Below are 20,735 nucleotides of genomic sequence, written 5' to 3' on the forward strand. Positions count from 1 at the left end.
GGGTAAGTACTTACTGAGGCTCAGATCCCAGGATACATGGAGAGGCTCTTCTATGTTTTAGGGTGGCTGTTCAGAGAGGGGCAGAACACAACCATTTCTCATGTGTCTCCATTTTCCTACAAAAACATTACTTTTCTCTGACTTTTATTTTAAGTCAATATTTAAAGTACAGTAGTTAAAATAGCCAGTCAAGCCTGGGAACTTATCACTGTAGGCAGAATGCATTTTGCAAACACTGAAGCTACTTCACTGCCAATCCCACGAGGGCTCTCTGTGAGTCACCTGCAGAGGCCATCCTGTTGAGATGGATGTTGTGCTTATGAGGGAGAAACGTTCAGATGGAGGAATGGGAAAAAGGAAGGGAACTTTATCAAGTGTACCTTAGTCATGAGAGTTAATTACAGCTGTATTGGAGAGTGTACCACTCCATTACCACAGTTGCAGCAGGGAAATACCATCTCAGCAGGTTTCTGCCAGATCTGCTTCACATTGCATTAGACAAAGGAAGATTGACAGTGCCAGCAGCACAGGGGGAAGCTGTGCATGGACCTCTACCTCAACCGATCACCCATCTTTGTGATCACATCTCTGCTCAAAGGGCTTATTTTCTCACTGAACTCCTCAGTATTCATAAAATAATGTGCCTAATCTAGTAACACCCTCCTTGATTAATAAAGGGACACATAGAATCATAGGATGGTCCCGGTTGGAAGGAACCTTAAATATCTAGTTCCAACCCTATTATATTGTTAAGTTTTGAATAAAAATTAAAATTCTTAATCGAGGAATACAGGTTATTCAGAGGAAACCAGAAAAACAGTTTCCACATCTTTATTTTCATTGTTCTTCCTTCCAGCTGGAGTGGAAGAATACAACATAATAGGAAATTGCTTGGAGGAAAAATGCTTAAAAAATTATATATCCCATTTTTTTTTCAATTCATTTTCTGTAATTTGATTTATTTTCCAATCTTTCTGTTGAAAGAAACCAGCTTTGCTTCCCTCACTTCCACCTTTGGAAGTTGTGGCTGCCTCAACCCTGTCAGTGTTCAAGTTGGGTGGGGGTTTGAGCCACCAGGTCTATTGGAAGGTATCCCTGCCCATGGCAGGGGGCTGGAACTGAATGATCTTAAGGTTCTTTTCAACCCAGAGGAGTCCATGATTCTCTAAAAGTGTATTCCCCCAGACAAGACCGCTCCTTTCATACTGACGGCCGTTGCCGTGTGAGGGGCGTGTAGCAAACCACCGACGACACTGGATGCCGCCGGGGGACCCCTCAGAGGACCGCGATCTCACAGGGGCATCCCGACAGCCGCTACCCGTCCCCAGCCAGGCCGCACGGGGTGCCCCGTCACTATCTCGCCTTTCCCGCCGCCACTGGGAGCCGGCTCCACCCCCCACTCCTCCTCCGTCCTCTTTCTCCTCCTCCCGCGGCAGGGCGGGCGGCTCCGTACGCCATGGTGCGGCGCGGGCGACGGCGGGGGGCGGCGGCGTCGGCGGCGGTAGCGGTAGCGGTGAGCTGCGGCGAGGCGAGGCGGACGGCGGGTTCCGCGGGCCGGGCGGGCAATGCATGGCCGCTGGGGGAGAGCGCCGGCTTGCCCACTCTCCGCCTGCCCGAGGCAGCGGCGGCCTTTGTCCGCTCCCCGCGCCTCCGCGATCCGAGTGAGCGTGGAGGCCCTGTGGTCCCGCCGGGCGCCCTCCACGTGGCGCGGGGGCTCTGAGATCGCAGAGTGCCGGGAAGGGTTTGGAGACCGTCTCTGAGGCGATGAGAAAGTCTCGGCGGTGATGGGTCCTGCAGCGTGTCTACTAAGGGCCAAGCGTAGGTTGTTAGGGAGAAGCTTTGTTAATTAATTACTCTGTGTGTGTGTAAGCCTGGGGGCGTGACTTTAAAATAGCTAATTTTTAATATTTTAATTCTGTTCTTTTTTTTTGTTGTTGAAATGGCGAGCTGCCGCAAACATTTATTTGAGTTGCTTGATTATACATGTGTGTTGGTAAGGCTGGAGGCTTAGGGACAAACGCAGGCGTGCTTCCAGAGAAGCTGTGGCCGCCCCATCCCTGGCAGTGTTCAAGGCCAGGTTGGACGGGGCTTTGAACAACTTGGTCAAGTGGAACGGCTCCCTGGCCATGGCAGGGGGATTGGAACTGGATAGTTTTTAAGGTCTCTTCCAGTCCAAACCATTCTATGATTCTATGATTTAATCTTTACGCCCAACTGTGGTCTGGTCCATGCCTGGTTCCTGCTTGCATCAGGCATTTTTGTGGTTCCAGTCGCGGGATGTGGTGTGGTGAGTATTCCATGTAGTGGGAAGGAGCAAGAATATCAGCATCTCTGATCAGCTGTTGTTGATGGAAAGTTAGGGCTTCACGTGGGCTTTTGTTAACAGGAGGGTTGTAGTGACACTGAAACGTCTGTTAGGACCTCTGTCCTCTCAGGGACTTTGTAAACCTTCCACCTGTCTATGACCTCATGCTCGCCATCTGCAGTGGGGAGATAAAGACACTAGAACAATTTGGGAGAAATCTGATTGACATGGTACAATAGAAGCAAGTGACACTTCTCTGGTGCTGTAATGAGAGGCTCTTACTGTCTGCTGCTCACCTTTCTGCTGCACAGGTAAAATGGTGTGCATCATGATTCCTGTAAGGCTCAGCAAAGGGGAGAAGGACACACACTGTTCTCAGTACTTTTCTGTTTCTCATGGAAGCTTGTTTTTGGCTGAGTGAGGCCTTTGCTGGTTCTTGCTCCTCTTTGTGGTGCACTGGTGAGCAGAAGGGATGTGGTGGTAAAGGTTTCCTTGTCCCTAGTCACACATCTGCTGACTGGTGAGCTAGCTTGTGAGTTTGTGCCTCCATTTAGAGCAATAGCCGAGGAAGTCAGCAGTGCAAACTTGCAGTTACATTTCCCATTCCAGGGTCTAATTGCTGTGCTGTCCTTGCACAGCAGTTTCAGCACACGAAGCTTGTTAAAGGACTGCTGGCTGACAAAGCTTTTGCTCCCAGAAAACCTGAATGCTAGTAATCCAGGCATGAAGAAAGGACATGTTGCATGCCTGTTGCACAAAAGTGTTTTCCTTGGAATGCTGGGGCTCGAGTAATAACTAGGCACCACCACAGAGGAAAGGGATGCTGTTGAATCATGCAGAATTAATTCTGAAATAGGTGTTAATACTGTATATATCCATGAGATACTAGACAATACAAAATAAGAGATAGTAGTAGCTAACAGAGCATTTGGGCTGTGTTTGTATGCTGCATGCTGATATTCCCGTTATTATCAGTGTTTTTGAAAAGTAGGGGATGGTTTCCAGGTAGGTATTGTCTATAGAAGGTAACATTTTAAGTAACTTGCCTTGTGATTATGATGGTTGGGCATTCTATACTGGAGGATAAAGTAGCTTGATGGATTTTAGTTTATTATCAGTTTAAATGAAGCATTGTAAAAACAATACTCTACTGTTCTGAAAATACCTGAGTTTACTAAAATTTCATGGAGTACTTGACTTTAGCAGTAGGTTGACTGGAGTGAAAATTACCATAACTTTTCACAGGGACGGGTGGAACCACCCTGGAAGTTCCAGGAGTTGTTTCTGTGACAGATATACAGACACAGGCAGTATCTATCTTCACCTTCCGTGGAATCAAAGTATCCCTCCAAAGATTATAAAACTGTGATTCATTTTATCGCTTGTTCCTTCTCTCTGAACACTCACTTGACTTTCACCTGCTGTCACCTGTGCTAGGAATATACTGCTCTGGCCAGCAGGTTTTGGGTTTTTTGCTCTGGTGCTGTTCATGAATTTTGGAGCTCTTCTGGGATCTCCTTGCCTTCCTAAATTGCATTGTTGCCCTTGAGTCTCAGGCTGGCTAGTGCTGACAGCCCTTTTGACTGTGCATCTAGTTGTGTGATTCTTTTGCACTGCAGTACATGACTTTTCCTCTCTTTGCCTCCCACATCACACATGTGTATGATGTTTAAAATTAAGCTTTTGTACAATGTTGTTCGCCTTTTATGGTTCCAGTGTAAGACCAGGGTCTTGACTTGTAGATAGTTTTGGGGTTTTGGTTTGGCAGCTATTGGCATTCTGTCTGGGGCCCTCTATTCTTGGAGTGCTGCCCATAATTGTCAGCCTTGGAGTGCTTCCCCATTTGGTTGTTATTTTGGGGCTATGAGTTCCAGACCCAGTAACCTAGTAATGCAGTTCCAGTGCCTGTAACCCATGGTGGTGTGCTTTAGGCTTACCTCCATATTGAGCCTAGGACAAGCTTTTCCAGTGTGTGTTGAAGGTGTGACTTTGCACAAATTTGGTTTGTGTGAGTACTTGTTGGAGAATAAACTTGGATAATTTCAGTTTGAACATTACTGGAATTATATGTCCTCTGCTTCAAATAGGAATGCCCATGCATTGTGCAAACTTGAATGAGGGGAACACAATGCAACTTATTTATTATTTTTTTTTCCATGGTAGGAGCAAAAAATAGAGAATTACATCTAACCCTGCTTCTTCCACAGTGCGTTCTCCTGATACATTGTCAGAGAAGAATGTGCTATTGTGACAATTGGAAATGGAAGTGGCATGTACAAATATCTCTTAAAAATACTAAAGAGGGTGGACAGTGGTGTAGAAATAACTGATGCTTCCCACTGAAGCTCTGGGCATGCACACACAGAAGCAGTTATCTCCTCACAGCCTGCCGGGAGTTGCCTTACAGAAGGTCAAGTTGCATCTGTTTTGTATCGGGAAAGTTGCTTTTTCACTTGAGACATCAGAATTCTTCCTGTTGATGTGGAAAGTAAATCACCTCAGGCTTTTCTTTTTCTCTTTGCCTAACAAAGGGGGTGGAATGTGTGGGGATGGCAATAAGAAAAACATTGGTGTGACTGGGGGGGACCTTTAGGTGCCTTTTTTCTCCCATCACTCGTGGATGTGTGGGAGCATTGCTGAAACAGGTCTGACATCCCTCCCAGCTTGGTTTTCACCCTTGGTGCCAGACCTGTCAGCCCCCACAGGCACACACAGGCTGTCTGCTCCCAGTTCTGCAGGAACAGTAACTCTCCTTCATGCAGCCCAACAAATCCTGATGCATTCCTGGGTGTATGGGCAGTATTTTGTCAAATTTAGAGATGGGGAAACTGAGAGGTGGGGATGTCTTGAACCTTAACCTTCCATATGAAAAACTTAGATGGCTATTCTTGCAATAGTTGGATTTGGGGGCATTTGTAGCAGGGAATGTTTTCCATTGCTTTTGAAAAGTACCTTGTGGGTGTTTTAAACAAGTAAGTGTTTTTTATGTGCAAAAATAACTGAGCTCAATAGGTATAAAATTTCCTCCTTTGATTTTTTCAGCAGCAGGTAATTGTTTCCAGCTTTTACCGGATTTTCAGTACTTAGCTTTTGACTAGTAACTTCAAAAGGTAGTATTTCTCACATCTCTGCAGCATTTCAGCAGACCACTGTCTGAACCTGTGGTCCATTCAGTTTGAAATATTTTCCCTGAGCAAGCCCAAAATGTGCATCGCCTTTCTGCCTTTGTGTCTTTAGGGGTTTAGTGCCAAAAAGCTCCTCTCTTGAAGTACCTGGGTTTTTAAGGTCCCTTCCAACCCAAACCGTTCTAATATTCTGTAATTCTATGATCTTTCAAGTGTTTAAACATGAATATTTTGACATTTTGTTTAGGCAAATACGTATTTTCTTTCTTGGTATATGCTACTTTGTTGACAGTGTTAAAGTGCTAGGCTCTTATGTTGATTATAAATCAGTTTCTGAATGTTGTAATTGAAAAAATGCAAATGTCTGTGGCTTCCAGAACTACACAATAACAGTAAACAGTGCATTATAGCAGAGGTGGTTAGTGCAAGCTCATCCTTGATGTTTGTCTGCTGATGGCAATGGATGCTGGGAATAAAGGCAAGGATGCTCTTTTTGAACTCCTGGAGTATGCCCACCTCATGTGGCAGGTGTTGTCTGTTGTTAGCCTAGGCCTTTTCAGTGAAATGGAGACTTGTCAATGACTGAATGAGATTCTTCACAGTTGGGCTACAGGGAGCGAGGTGCAAACTAAAAATATTTTAAATTCTGCAGTAAGTTACTTACATCAGTATCTTAGTGTTTGGGAATGCATAAAATTCAAAAAAGGTGTTCTATTGGCAAAGAATTTTTTGGTTTCTTTCTTTGTTTAAAATCTGTAATTACACCCCCATAATGGCTCTTCTGGTGCAGATCTAGAAGTAACAGACAAGAAATTAGTTAGGCATAAAGTAATCACAGCAGTGGCTAACTTGGCTGTACAATAGCACAAGAATTAATGTAGTGGCTCCTGGAAGCAGTTTATTCATAGCAGTGAGGATCACAGCTCCTTACATGTTTTTCCATTAAAATGCATGGTGCTTTATTTTTAATGCTGCTCTGGACTAAGTGAATTTCAAGGGAGGTGGATTCTGGCCATTTGTTTAAGAGGTGGGGTAAGGAAATGTCTAAAAGGGTTCAAATATGGACAACACAACTTCTGCAGTGCATTGGATCGTGCAGTACATTGGGTTGTGCATTCTGCTCTTGCTCAAGCAACAGTGAATCAGTTTTGCATCAATCTACATCAGCTTAATAAAAGTGGAGCAAGAACGAAGTTAAGCCCATGTATACCTATTAGTGTAGCTTGTTTCAGAGAGTGAAGCTTTGGTCAAGGTGCTGTTTGCTCTTTTAATGGGGGAGGAATGTTGTCAGCAGCATTACTTTTGGAGAATGAGCTGCCTTTGGGCCATTTGTCTTGGCATAAATAAATAAAGGATAAAATAATAATAGAAACAATCATTGTACAAGGCCCTGTATGAGCAGCCTTGGTTGTCTGTGATAGCGGACAAGGCTGTTCTTGTACTGGACTTCATGTTGGGGATTTTTGCCTGAATATTTAGGGTTGGAAACTACCTCCTTTGGAAGAGGAACTGGCCTTTCTCACCAGGCAGCTCTTGATCTCATGTTTGCAAGAGTTAATGAGAGGAGTGGGAAGTCAATGTGTGACTTTATCACACAGCAAACAGCAGAAAGGCTTGCTTCGATTAAGAGTAGCATGTGACGTGTACGTGTGGTCCTGGGGACATGGAAGATAGATGTCTGGGTGCTGTTGAGTGATACGGGCACTTTTCTGCCCAAGCATTTCTCAACGACTGAATGGTTTTGCAGATGATACTGGGATGTGTAAAACCCTCTTCTGAAACTTGGCAAAATGCCTTCTGCCTCCATTTTTAAGGCTGGATTTGTTCACCCTGTCCTTCCACACACCAAATCCTAAAAACAGGCTAGGTGGAAGCTGTCTGAAGGTGGCAGGCTTCAGGTAAGCCTCTCCATGTAATGAGCTAGCCTGTTACATAGAGAGGCTTATCTGAAGTGCTTGTTCAATGCATGTGGTCAGAGGGAATGGTTGGATGTGGTGATATGAGTCTCCTGTGCTAGGATCAGACTTCTTGAACTCTGAAGTTGCAACCTTGGTCACATCAGAAAGTGCTTCTGTCTGCCTTTGGTAGTTCTTCCTCCTGGTGGGCTACACTGTGGGCTTCTTACAAACAAGAAGTGGTTTTGGTTAAAATAGGTTTTCACTTCTTACCAAGTGTTGTGGAAAAAGCCCTGCAGCAGTACTGACAAAAGAGAATGAGTTGCATTGGTTTTATTTTGGGAGTTAGCTAAGTGTCTGCTAAAATACATAATAGTACTGTTATTGCATATAATATTAAGGTTTCTATGGACTCGATTAGCATTTTGTTACATTTGAAGATGCATTGCTCACTATTGAGAGGAGGAACAGTGGTGGGTTTCACTACCAATAAAGGATGCATTGAGCATATGCTTGCAAAGATGAGACATACATATTTTTACATCTGAGTGCTGTTCTGTGGAGTTAAACACCCTGCATATCACATCCCCTCCCTTGCCCCAAATCTGGAGTCTGTATTTAGGGGTTAAAACAGACCGTACTGAGTTTTCCTGGAGTTTAGCTAAATAAGGCACAGTGTACGTATAGCGTATTTTGTGAAACAGATTTGCATTTGCATAGGAGCATAAAAGTAAGTTGAACTGTTGCTATTTTGAGTTTTCCTAGTAAGTTGGCGTGTCCGACTCATGTCTTCTCTCTTGTTTTGAATCAGCAGCAGATACCCAAGGATGTGGCTGACATTTTTAATGCCCCCAGTGACAGTGAAGATTTTCTGGGGTTCCAAGATGATGCTTCCAGACAGAGGTTGTTATCAGAAGACACCTATGCTAATCGTGATTCCCTGAAGCCAGGAAAAAAGGTAGGAAGAGATTGCCTTGGCCCAGTTATGCTTTCTGGGTGCAGTAGTACTCTGAGCCTGTGTCAAGGCTGTGTAAGCTATTACTCTCTGCAAACCCCATAATTTACAGTTCTCATATTAAAAATGAATGTAAACAAACTTGCTTCAGTGATTGCTTTGAAAAACTGATTAATTATATAAAAAGGAAAATGAGTTTCATTAAAAGGCAAGTTTAAGTGAAGCAAATAGGAAAGGGAGAATTATCCTGGGCTGATATGTTCTCTGACTACATACAACAGTGGAAATGCAGGATAATAGAGGGGCATTTGTGAGTATGCGGACTTCAAGGTATTTCTTCCAGAAATTTATCTTGGTTCTGTTTCTGCACTAAAATCACATTTTAGTGGTGGTGACCCACAGAAACTACCAGCTCCGGTTGATGATTGTGAGATTTGCTGGATCTCTGCTCTCTTAATGGTGAAGTACCTAGATCAGCATAATGGTTTGTACCTGCTTAAGAGGTGCTGAAGACAAGGATGATGACTTGAGTTAGCAAAGGAAACAGAGAGAATGAGGCTTGTACAAGTGTGTACTATTTCTGAGCCTTTGTAAGCAAGTGGCCTCGGGAGAGTGTAGAAGCCTTTTGGGGGTAGAGACACAGTCTGCTATGAAGAAAGACGGTGGCTAAAATGTAGTGAAATGGGTTCTAAATTGCTTTGTAGTGTTGTTGCTAGATGGGAGTACTAGTAACTTCAGAAAACCAACAGGTGGCTTGCTCCTGTAATTGTGGCTCTGTGCGGAGCAAGAAGGATCAATAAAGAGAGGTGGTGATGGAGCAGGAGCCTTGTGTGGGAGCCTGAGCTTCTGCTGCTTGCTTGGGACAGCTGGCACCTTACTTTACTTCTCCCTGCCTTGGTTTCCCAACTTGAGAGATGGAGATTATGATAATGATCTTTGCTACAAATTTTTCTAATGAAAAATGCTGTGGAAGTGTTAGGCACTGTTAGTTTAAGTTGTGTTACTGGGAATCCCAGTGAGACTTGTTCCAAATTTACAGCTGGCACTGCAGCTTTCCTTACCATTCTTGCGTTTCCCTTGGGCTGAGAATTATTTTAAATCTCCATCCGTAGAATTGGGCAGTTGTTGGGAGAAGAGGCAAGGCAGCTGCCCTACTAGGGGGTGAATGGGATCTTGGTGCATCAGGTGTTCTCTTGGATGCTGATGTGCAAACGTACTAATAAGTAGCAACCTCTGCATGTGTGCTTTTCCTTACGGCTTTCTGCAGTTCTCCTTCCATAATCTCTATGCTTTTGTGGAGTTTCAGCCATTTCTCCCGCAGTTATCCCTGATGCCATTTTTACCTTGTGCAGACTGTTCTTCGTAGGAGTGACAGCATAGCTCTAGGTGTGTTATTTTCAGTCACTTCAGCTAACAAAGTTTATTTCCCTCCTCCCTTTTCATTGTGGAATTTCATGAAAAAAACGGAATGCATAACAACTTTGGTTTCCCTCCAAGAAATGCAATTTAACTTTAAAGTAACTTCCCTGTTGTGTTTGTTCCTTTCTCAAGCAGCTGCACTGCAGCTATCAACAAAAGAGTAAAGCAATTTTGCTCAGAGAAAACTTATTCCAATTACCCATAATAATTTGTAGGAGATGTTTAAGTGCAAAAAACCAGCATATGCAGTAGTTCCCTCCTCTCCTTCCCCTCTAAGTTTTTCCACTCATGTATTGTGTCTGTTTTTCACCAGACATTTTAAGGTAAAGAAGGGTGTAATTAAAGTCATGGAAGGGAGAGAGTTGAAAGGAATAATAAAGATATTTAGTAAGTGTATTGTATGAAAGGTCATTTTTGTATCTCGCATGAGAGGAAGAAGTAGCAGAAGAAAACTGGGGAGACGAGTGTTGCTGGCTTTCAAGAGGCAGGTGTGGTGTGAACATGAGTTATGTTCCTACATAAAAACAAGTTTTTCAGGAGACTAACGGGCAAGTTGGCAGATGGTCTTCTACTAATTCTAACTGGGAGTATGAAAATACATTACTGATTTAGTAAATGCATTGTGTTTAATTGTTATATAATGTGCATATTGTAGAGTGTTTTAATGAGATCTTAGTTTCTTTTTCATGGACTGAATTTTCACTTCCTAGTCTGTAGGCAGAAATTTGGGATCTCTATACCCTGGAATATGTTTGAATGATAAACTGCACCATTGAAACAGAGTTGAACAGTTGGAAGGTGGAGGGATATTAGTCAGGCTATTCAAAGCTCTGTGGTTTTGTGTTGGTATCTGTCACTTCAGTGATAGTGTACCAGGATACGAAGTAACATATTCCATCTCAGAGACCCTTGAGTGCTGCTGCAGCAAGCCCAGAAGAGAGGTTTCATTTTTTTTTGTTTTTTTTTTACTGTGTTTTTGGTTCATATTTTCTTCCATTTGTCCAGGATTCAGCAGTAACAGTTATGTTTCTCCTTCTTAGTAGCTGCTGCCGTGCTCTTTTGGCTTCAGCCTGAGAACAATGTTGATAACGCATCAGTGTTTTTAGTTGTTGCTCAGTAGTGCTTATCCTTATTAAGGACTCTTCAGTCTCTCGTGCTCTGCCAATGCGGAGGGGCACAAGAAGCCACGAGAGAGCAGAGACAGGGCACCTGACGCACACTATACCACAGCACATCATGCCCAGTATGTAAACTGGGGGGAGTTACCTGGAAGGGCAGACCTCTGCTTGGGTCAGGCTGGGTGTTGGTCAGCAGGTGGTGAGCAATTGTATTGTGCATCACTGCTGCTTATTGTTGGGTTTTTTTTTCCTTCCCTTTTTAGTTTTATATTCTCTCCCTTTGTTATTTCCCTTATTATTATTAGTGGTAGTTTTGTATTGTACCTTAGTTGCTGGACGGTTCTTATCTCAGCCTCTGGGGTTTATTTTATATTCTTTTGATTCTCCTCCCCATTCCACTAAGAGTTGGGGGGAGGAAAGGGGGAAGTGAGTGAGAGGCTGCATGATTCTGAGGTACTGGCTGGGCTTAAATTACGACACCATTCAAGGCCTGTTTTTTTAGATCCAGAAGAACGAACAGCATGATAATTTACACATTAAAAAGCGGATAGTTTATTTTCATTGGGTAGTACTTAAGAAGAGGAGAAAGAGGCAAAGCAGAAGAAAGTTTCCCCTGCAAGAAGCAGCTCAATTAAAGCCCTGTGCTCAAAGTGAAGGGGGGAAAAAAAGATAAATCCTAAGCTAAATAACTTCGTGCTGAAACTGTATGTCTTCTGCTTTCTTCTTTTGACAGGCTTTGCCTGCAAAGTGCTTTCACTTTGCAGTATATGCCATCTAATTGGTATCTTCTTGAATCTCAGAACCTGTTTAATGTGACTGAGACTACTGTGTATCTGACTGGCTGTCATAGCTACTGGCTGGTGTTTTTAACAGGGGGTTCAGTTTCAGTCCAGATACCTCACTGAAGAGCTGCAGAGGATTTTTGCAGAAGACACTGATTCTGAAATGGAAACATTTGAAGGCTTTGCTTCAAGTGAGGTGGATGTGAATAAAAAAGGAGTTCTGGTAAGGCAATTACGTATGTGTGAATGTATATGTTGACTTCTGTTTTTTTTCTGTTTCTTCTGTGTAAAACTCCTGTTCTAGTACGAGTGTTTCTGATACACTGTGATGTTCTTTCTTCATGCTGAAGAAAAATATTTTAAAAGAGATAAAAAGCTTTATTTAGTGTAACATCACATATGAGACATGAGGACTTCTTCCCTTGCTTGTAGACTGTGCTGGGCAAGAATCTTCGTTTGAAGACAACCATGTCTGTATCAGATTATTAATATGTAGATTTTGTATTGGTCTCTGCACAGGGAGAAGTGGTGTACTGTGAACTTTTAAACATTTGTTGGCTTAGGTGAATTTATGACTGTGCCTTTGGGTGATGAGGCTGCTGCCTAGAATTAGTGATTTAAAAATGACCTTTTTGTGTGTCACAGCCAATAATGTAACATGGGATTCTTCCTGCCTCTAGGCAGTAGAGTCGGATTTGAGTGATGAAGAACGTGATAATTTATTGGGTAGCGAGGAAGAAGAGGAGGAAGAGGTGAAGAAGAAAGTTTCCCCCAAAAGAAAAAGCTTTGGCCTCCGTGTTGCCTTACAGTTTCCCACCAGAAAGTCATCTGAGAAAAAAGTTCCTGAACAGGAGTTTTCTAACTTACCTCTAAAGGAAAGTGAATCCCTCACACCTCATTCAAAAGAAATAAGCTGTAAGTGGTGGGATAAACTAGAGGGCTCTGCTTCAGAGTCTGAAGAAGACATGAAAGAAACACAGGAGGAAAGTTCCAGTGCTCTGCTTAAAAGAGCTATGAATATTAAAGAAAATAAAGCCATGGTAAGACTTAGAGGACTTAATGTCCTCTAACATTTACATCCTAATACTTAGCTTCAGAACAGTTGAATGTTGGGGTCCTTGCTGGTGCTGTGCTGGGACTTTGGGAAGATCTCATGGTGGTTTGTGTTAGAATTTTTCTGCCTGGAAAGACTGTAGAGGACCAACAGCATCCAGACATTAACCCCTAAAATAGCCTCAAGTATGTCTAGTCTGCTAAGACCAGAACTGAACCAGTCATTTTGCATGTGGACGTGAACAAAGTTACAGATGCCTGAGCTGTAGTCTTATATTCAGAACATGTCAGAAAAACAGCATGTCCCTTCAAATGGTTCGTGGTATCATTTGCACAGCAGGGTTTATACTTTTCATTTGGTCTGACAGATCTGCTGCAGTTAGTGATTGGAAAGCCAGCTAAAAACTGCTAAGGATGCTAAAATGTAATTTTTCAGTTGTGTTGGATGTGTTTACAATTATGCTTTGCTATATAACTACTGAAAGTGTGTGTTTGTGTGTGTGTAGGTCAGGAAAAGAAAGACACTGATCATTACCTAACACTTTTTCCTCTGTTGTCCAACATGCCACCAGCTCTCTATCAAGCAGCTGTGTAGATCCAAGTTGATGTTGGATTAGTTTTACTGTATTCCTGGAAAAGTTGCGGCTGCCCAAGTACAAGTACACCTCTTGGGTGTGTAGGCCTCTGTGTAAAAACTTCTTTTAGTTTTGTACCTGTGTTTCTAATGTCTTTTGTATCCTCACTGCTGTTTGTGTTGGTCTTGCTGCTTTTCCACTGTTCTCACTCTTCTAGTTCAACCATTGTGAAATTCATTGGCATCCTAGTTGCAGTACTGCAGTGACATTGAATAGGTCTTGGTAATGCCACACTGAAGTATTTACTGAGAAATGCATCCATCAGCATTACTGTCTGTGGTTTGCAGCATTTGCGAAATCAGCAGTAGCTGTCATGGTTGAAAAAAGGGATATTCCTAGTCTTTGCTACTAAGGACCCCTGAAAAATGATAAGGAAAGTTTCTCTGCTGCAGTGTCAGTGTTTAAAGGGACACTTGCCCTGGCAAAAAGCGCAGGTGTATCAGAAGTCATTCAGAAAAATAGCCCATAGGAAACATTCAATGGTCTTCTGGTCAAGGGCACCCTGACTTCCTTCTCTCCCTCCTGTCATGGACTGTGATTTTCTCATTATTGGTCATAGATGTTGTAACCATGTTGTAATGTCCTGCTTCAGTGCTGTTTTGACAAGATTGGATGTTATTCTAACTAATTCAAAATCCCAGTAAGAATTAATGGGAGCTGTGAAGATAGCACTGCCTGCAGAGTTTTGCTTATTCAGGGGTAAATTAACTGCTTTTATGAGCCCCGCTTAAATAAAGTGCCTCCAGAAAGATTTCATGTGAAAACCTGAAACTTCATGTGTTTAGATATAATTCAGAGTATATGTGAGGAGCGGGTGATTGGTGTTGGTTGTTTGCAAGTTTGCAGTGAGTTTTCAATGTGGCATCACTGTTGATTTCAGCTTGCTCGGCTGCTGGCAGAACTGAATTCTATACCGGAACTGTTCCCAGTGAAAACCCCCACCTCAACTCCTTCGGTAAGTCTCTGCTACTGGCTGGAGGTGATAGTCATTTTTCTAAACTTAGGATTAATGTGTTACCTGATGAAATGCTTTCACCATGATTGTTTTGGTTTTCTTTGGTTTTGGTCACTTTGTTTGCATAGGTTTGCTATTGGTCAGTATTTAAGTACCAGAGGTTATGTGAGGAAATGGAATTTTACAAGATAATTTACGGAGAAATATGGAGACTGAGGCGAGATGCTGCTTTGTCATTTTTGACCCAGAAATACTGTTGAGATGCTAGACAAATGCTTGTATATGTGAGAACAAGGAAGAGTAGTTGCTTTCCTTTGGGTTTAGATCCTGTTAATATCCCTCTTGCAGGGTTTTCTTCTAAAATCCACACTTCGTAGCAGACCTATGCTGAAGAAATTGAACCACTTCAGCATGAACGCAGAATGATACTAATATTATTTCAGCTGACTTTTCTTGACTAGAAGCAGAGATGTGAGAAAATATTCAGCTTCTGAAGAACAGGGAGAGCTAGCTTCTACCTTAATATGCCATACATAAAATTTTGGTACTGTTCTGTGGTATTAATTGGACTAGAATTAGACTGTTATTCTTCTCTTTCTAGAAACAGAAGAAAATCCCAAGGAGGACATTTTCGGAAGGCCAGATAGCACGTCGCATGAACCCAACCAGAAATGCTCGTCCACCAGAAAAGTTTGCCTTGGAAAAGTTTACTGTGTCAGCTATCAAGTTTGCAGAACAATTCAGTAGCTATAGACAACAAAACCTCCTGAAGAAGAGACTCAGTGTGGTATTTGCCAGACTTTGACATCTCCAGTAGTCAGGGATTAGGAAACATTTAAATTGTTGGCCAGCACTTAGATCAGACATCACATCCTACAGAAAGCTAATGAGAAGCTTTGGTTGGGATTAGCTACAGAAAAGTTATCTTCAGGCCTTCCTGCCTCATCTTTCACCTATTAACTGGGCTCTACTTGTGACCTGTGTTGTCCAGTCATGACAAGGCAGTTTATAAGGTCTATTATTTATTCATTATTTGAAAATTACTAGAGCCCACAATGTAGAAGGCCTTTGAGTGGCAAGGCAGTGGGGCTGGTGGAGGTGGCAAAGGAGATCTTCTCTATCTTCAGACTCAGTGAAGAAAATAACAAAAGAGATAGAAGTTATATAGCTGAACTGAGAATGAATGAAGGGAATTGCACCAACAAACTGCTGACGTACTGGTTAGCCATTTGAGAATTGTAGGTTTTATTCTTTCCCACTTTCTTAAAATCTTGTTTTTTCCTCCCTTGGCTTATGGTGTCGTTTTATATTTATTGTATAACTTTTATAAGGAGGTTTGCCTCTGCACAGGCTGGATTCCAGTTCTGCTTGTAGGAATGAGAGCTTGGCATAGTTGAAGCATTATAGAGGGAACGTGGCTATTAAGAAAATGGAGTAGCATTGAATGAGAACCTGGGCTGGTAAATAGCTACTTTGGAGAGAAAAGAGCTGATCTTGGGTGAAGGATAAATTAGGTGTTAAAGAGTGTGATAGGGAGAAAGCTAAGGATCAGATGAAACTCATACATGAATAGGGGTCAAAGAGAATGATATTTGGAAGGAAAAAGGAACACTTAAGTAATAGTGAATGGAGGACTCCCTTCTGAGTCACAGGCAGAATAGTAAGAAAGGGCTCTGTATGACAGGACTAACCTAAAACTTCAAGAAAGCTTTTTTGGAGGACATTAGAAATTGTTATTGGAGAAAGCAATTAGAGAGTATGGTGGGAGATTGAAGGAGCAGAGAATGGGAAGGCAGAAGATCATAGTTCCTTATTTTAAGAGGAAAGAAACAGAGTATGAACAGTTACAGTAGACATGTGCAGGGAACACAAAGAAAAGGGTGTAGCAGAAAAATATGTTAGGGATTGTAGAAATAAAAGTAGTAGTGGTGGGAAGGAAGAACACAGAATGAGTAAGTGGAGTATAGAAAAGATTACGAGGGAGAGAAAGAGGTGGTGATGGTTTGGAAACTCTTATTCCCTGTTCCCACTGCGGTCCATGAGCCACCCCCTCTAGGCTGCATACACATTATAAATGAAAGAATTTGTCACCAAGTGTGGTGACAGAATCTTCATAACACCAGACAAAAAGTGTTGAGATGAATTTGTTTAGCAGGGGAATTGTGGAGTGCGCAAAAGGAGGAGATCATCAAAATACTCATCCAACCGTCCAGTAGAGGATATTACTGAGGAGGACTTGGACAACATTGCAATCACTGTTAAAGATAAAATCTATGACAAAGTTCTAGTAAGTGGCTGCTGTTCTTGAGTGCGACCATGTGCTTAAAAATGAAAGTTCTTAATAGTTCACTGGTATTTGCTAAAAGGTATGCTTTCCTGCATTAAAGAGAGCAGCTTGGCAGTGTAATATTACACAAGCACAACTTTGAAAGCTTTGCCAGGCTTCTGTGGGCCTGCCTCTGCTGGTTGATATGCCCCACCAACTTTTTCCTCAGCAAGGAAGTACTTTCTTCATTGAGCTGTTAAGTGGGATTTGCTATAGCTATGAGTCACCACTGATGAAAGTTGACATCCCTTTGATCTCTTATGCTCACTTAGTATAAATGTGGTGGTGGTTGAACTATTAAATAATAGTGATCCCTGCTGCTCACTGTACCCCTGGAAGTGACATTTTTGTATAGTTTGGGTAGTTTCCAAAGCTCTTGATGAAACTTGTACTTCCTTTCTTTCATTGGGTTTGGCTATTATTAATTGTCCTAAAGATCTAAACAGTTAGCTTGCTATTTCATGCCTCATTACATTTGCAGAAATGAGTCACAAGGTCATTTTCTGAATAGTATTAGCTCTTTCTGAGATAGATAGAGGAAAGGATCAGAACTGCGACATGAGATTTGAGTTTGAGACTCCTAGCGCAGCTGAGGCCGGCCACTGTAAAATTCCTAGCATCTCTCCAGAGATTAATTATAATAACAGAACTTATTAATGAAAATCATTGCTGAATTTGACTTCAAATTGCCGACTTTGAATTCAAAACAGAAATTTGTGCTTTGCTATCAGCAGATATACTAGCAAAGGTCAGCAGTGAGCATTTAAGATGTCCTTCGGACATACAGGTTTCTTCTCCTTTCCAACTTTAGGGTAGTACTTGCCACCAGTGTCGACAAAAGACAACTGATACGAAGACAGTCTGTCGCAACCACGGCTGTGGTGGAGTGAGGGGACAATTTTGTGGACCATGTCTTCGAAATAGATATGGGGAGGATGTGAAATCAGCACTGCTTGATCCAGTAGGTATTTCCAGGGCTTGAAAGAAAGCGTAACGAATATCGTTTTGTCAGTAAACTGAGGAGCACTTGCTCATGATAACATAGAGTTCAAAGCTTTTTGCCATGAGAAAATCTCTAGTTACTGTTAAAACTGACACTGGTCTTGTTGGAGCTCAAGTGGAACATGCTGGACCTGGGTTACCATCCATCCATCTTCCTGCTTTGAAGTTCCCATTTCTTACCAGATAGTGGAGGGAAAGCATGACAGCTTTTAAAAAAAGAAATCTGTCCCCTTTCAGAAAAATGCAAAACATTCCCCTTTTTTTTTAATGCTCTCAGTCATGTAGCATGCAAAGCAGGTTCCTTGGTTTAGATTCCAATTTTTAAATATGAAAAAAAAGGAAAAGGATACCTAGAAGTCTTAGGGTTGGTTCCCTCTTCCCTGTTGTCCCCCAAGGCTCTGAGGAAGGAGGAAGGGCAGGCTGCTGCTAGAGAGTAAGGCATGTGGGTACACAAAAAGCCCTCTGCAGAACAGTCCTCCCTGTGCTCAGCTTGTTCTGGGGCCTCCTCTCTAAGGCCTCCTGCTTTAGGTCTGGGTTTCTGGGCTGTTCTGAAAGACAGTGGAGAACTAATGGCTCTGATTTACTAGCCCAGTGTAGCAATGGCTGCAATTCTGTAATGCAGGCTGTTAGAACTTGCCTGTCTGTTAAGTTGCTGGGCAGCTGGGAGATCTTTAACTTCATGTACATGCTGGGTAATTCAATCCCAGGAATCATGCTATACCAGCAGGCAGAGCCAAAGAAACCTGTCACAGGGGGTACTTGTCTTTTGCTAAGGCTGTTCGCTGCAGTCAGCCTAGCGCAGATGAGTTACTATTAGGCATTGCGGATGCCTTTAGTCTATTTGAAAATCAATACTGAGTACATCAGAGAACCCGAGTCTTCAGAGTTTAGAGGTATTCAAGCAAACAGGATAGTACTTAATCATTTATTTAATCAGCAGAATTTGCAAAGTGTTTATAAGGTTGGTTGGCTGGTTGATAGAGGTTTCTAAAACCTTGTGTCTGAGTAATGGGAAGGTGACTGTAATCTTACTCATGTCTTGCCTTTACTTCTGCCTTCCACCTTCACCCCCCTTGCAGGCCTGGATCTGTCCTCCTTGTCGTGGGGTGTGCAACTGCAGCTACTGCCGCCGGCGGGATGGGCGCTGCGCCACGGGCATGCTCATCCACTTGGCCAAGTTCTATGGCTACAACAATGTTAAGGAGTACCTGGAAAGGTGAGGGTTGTGCCCCATGGTAATTTTCTTTTAAACTGTTGTAGCCCTTTAAACAATACCTGACTTCTGTGGCCTGGGGCAGATCCTGGACCAATGCAAAAGAAACCTTTTGGACTTGAAATCAGCTTCGGTAAAGTGAGTCACATGGTCTGTAAACAACTGATTTCCTTAAGAGATTGAAATGCTTTTGCCAATTTGAAATCTGTATTGATTGCTTGGAGCATATAGAAGTGCTATTTTGGAAGTTGTCAGCTTCATCTATGGTAATTGTCTGTTTATGGAGAACCAGAATTTCCTAGAAAGCACTAACACTTTTCTCACATTTTCTAGTTTACAGAAACAACTGGAGAATGACAAATGAGAACTCTGAACTCAACGTGTGCCTGCAACTGATTAATATGTTGACAATATTTGACTTCAGAAGGTTATTACCATGTTTTATAAAAGATAGAATTGTAGGGTAGAATATATGCATTTCTTCATTTAGAACTTTGATTGATGTGGTCTTATGCAAAAGATCTCTCAGGAAAATATTTTGGTAGAGAAATCTACATGCACAGACCTATATGTTAAGTGAAATGGCACTCTTGAACTTTGAGTGGTTAATTTTTGATAGAGCTACACAACCATATGATTGAGAACTTGGTCAATTTGAGCAATATTTTTATTTATATAATTGTGCAAGTTTCCAGAAAGGGTGTTTAATAACTATCTGTAAAGCATATCCTGTCTTTAAAGAAACAAAACGCCCTTCGTGTTCCAGCTTGACCCTAAAGATTCAGTTTTCCAAACCTTTCAGAACCTACTCCAGCACCTGTAGTTTATGGAACTTTGCATGCAAAGAAGGGAAGGGTACTTCATCTGAATGGATAATATTTCAGCCAAAGCTGATGCAACGTACCAGTGGGGGATGATTTTTTTTTTTTTTTTTTATTCCAAAGTGCAATTAGTAACTGAAACATGGAAGTGGAAGACTCGTTTATAAAAAAAAAAAAAAAAAAAAAAAATTAAAGAATTTTAAACATCATCCCAGGTGATGTACCTGCTGCCTGAACCAACTACCTTACAGCAGCTGGTAACAGGTTAACTGGTTTAAATCAGAGTTCAGGATTACTTTTTTTTACGTACAGTTCATATTTAGACGTTTTTTTCGTATGTACAACCAAACTTTCAAACTTTGTTTAAATGCAACGTTTGTATTGCAGTATGGTTATGTTAAAATTCTTGTAAGATACATGTTTCATTTTATGTAGAGAGAATAAAAAGTAATGAAGAAGAGTAATTTGTGAGTTGAACTACACCCAGATGCTATTGTCTCCCATTTATTTTCCATAGCTGCTGTAACGAAGGAATGTTTGCATATCACTAATAATTATGTGGAGAAAGACATGAACACAACAGTGACAGATGAGGACATAACACCATAGAGCACATAGAGTGTTACAGGAAAGATTGTGGTTTTGGGAGGCAAATCTGCTCCAGTTGATTATGAAAAATATCTCCTTTTGCTTTAACTACAAGGCAGGTTAAGAAAGCAGTACATAGTAGTGAAAGCTTAGTACTAAACTGCCAAGAATAAAGCTGCATTTGCTAGAGCCCATTTAGGTGGCTTCTCCTTGCTTTTCGTAGTGAAAGTGCAAACATAAGTTGGCCTTCTGCTTTTGGTTTTAGAAATTGGGCATTCATAAACATTATTAGTTTCACTTCAATCCACTGGAATAGCCCTCACAAAAATGACTCACAAGTCAACTCCTTGAGCCAGTTCAGCTATGGTCCCAGCTACATGCCTTACCTGATGCCTACAGTAAAGATAGGCACATGGTGTTCTATAGTGCAAGACCACAGTACTTCAGATTCAAAGAGTTGCCTATTGCTGAATACTTAAAGCTATGTTTAAATATACAGATCCAGTGTAGACTGTTGTTGGCCTGTTGTGTGTCATTGCTTTG

At 42.0% G+C, this 20,735-nt stretch overlaps 1 protein-coding gene across 1 annotated transcript; it reads left to right on the forward strand.

Annotated features, from left to right (window-relative positions):
* Positions 1-1,939: 1,939 nt before the first annotated feature.
* Positions 1,940-19,803, forward strand: CDCA7L (cell division cycle associated 7 like). Its single transcript, XM_061469174.1, has 10 exons — positions 1,940-1,993; positions 8,137-8,283; positions 11,691-11,822; positions 12,280-12,639; positions 14,168-14,242; positions 14,844-15,029; positions 16,398-16,529; positions 17,380-17,529; positions 18,650-18,786; positions 19,117-19,803. Exons 1-10 carry the CDS (start codon positions 1,940-1,942, stop codon positions 19,145-19,147), a joined length of 1,404 nt encoding a protein of 467 aa, XP_061325158.1. The 3' UTR covers positions 19,148-19,803.
* The last annotated feature ends 932 nt before the right edge of the window (positions 19,804-20,735 follow it).

The sequence above is a fragment of the Pezoporus flaviventris genome, unplaced genomic scaffold, assembly GCF_033815535.1.
Source record: "Pezoporus flaviventris isolate CSIRO_AGI_PZ_B2104156 unplaced genomic scaffold, CSIRO_AGI_Pfla_v1 ptg000055l, whole genome shotgun sequence".
In the NCBI taxonomy this organism is placed as follows: Eukaryota; Metazoa; Chordata; class Aves; order Psittaciformes; family Psittacidae; genus Pezoporus; species Pezoporus flaviventris.

Bases quoted from the DNA above. Each gene is read 5' to 3' on its own strand.
- CDCA7L (XM_061469174.1), top strand. From the start codon at position 1,940: ATGGCGAGCTGCCGCAAACATTTATTTGAGTTGCTTGATTATACATGT. The intron at 12,640-14,167 runs GTAAGACTTAGA...TGTTGATTTCAG, and splicing joins TTAAAGAAAATAAAGCCATG to CTTGCTCGGCTGCTGGCAGA. The intron at 16,530-17,379 runs GTAAGTGGCTGC...TTCCAACTTTAG, and splicing joins AAATCTATGACAAAGTTCTA to GGTAGTACTTGCCACCAGTG.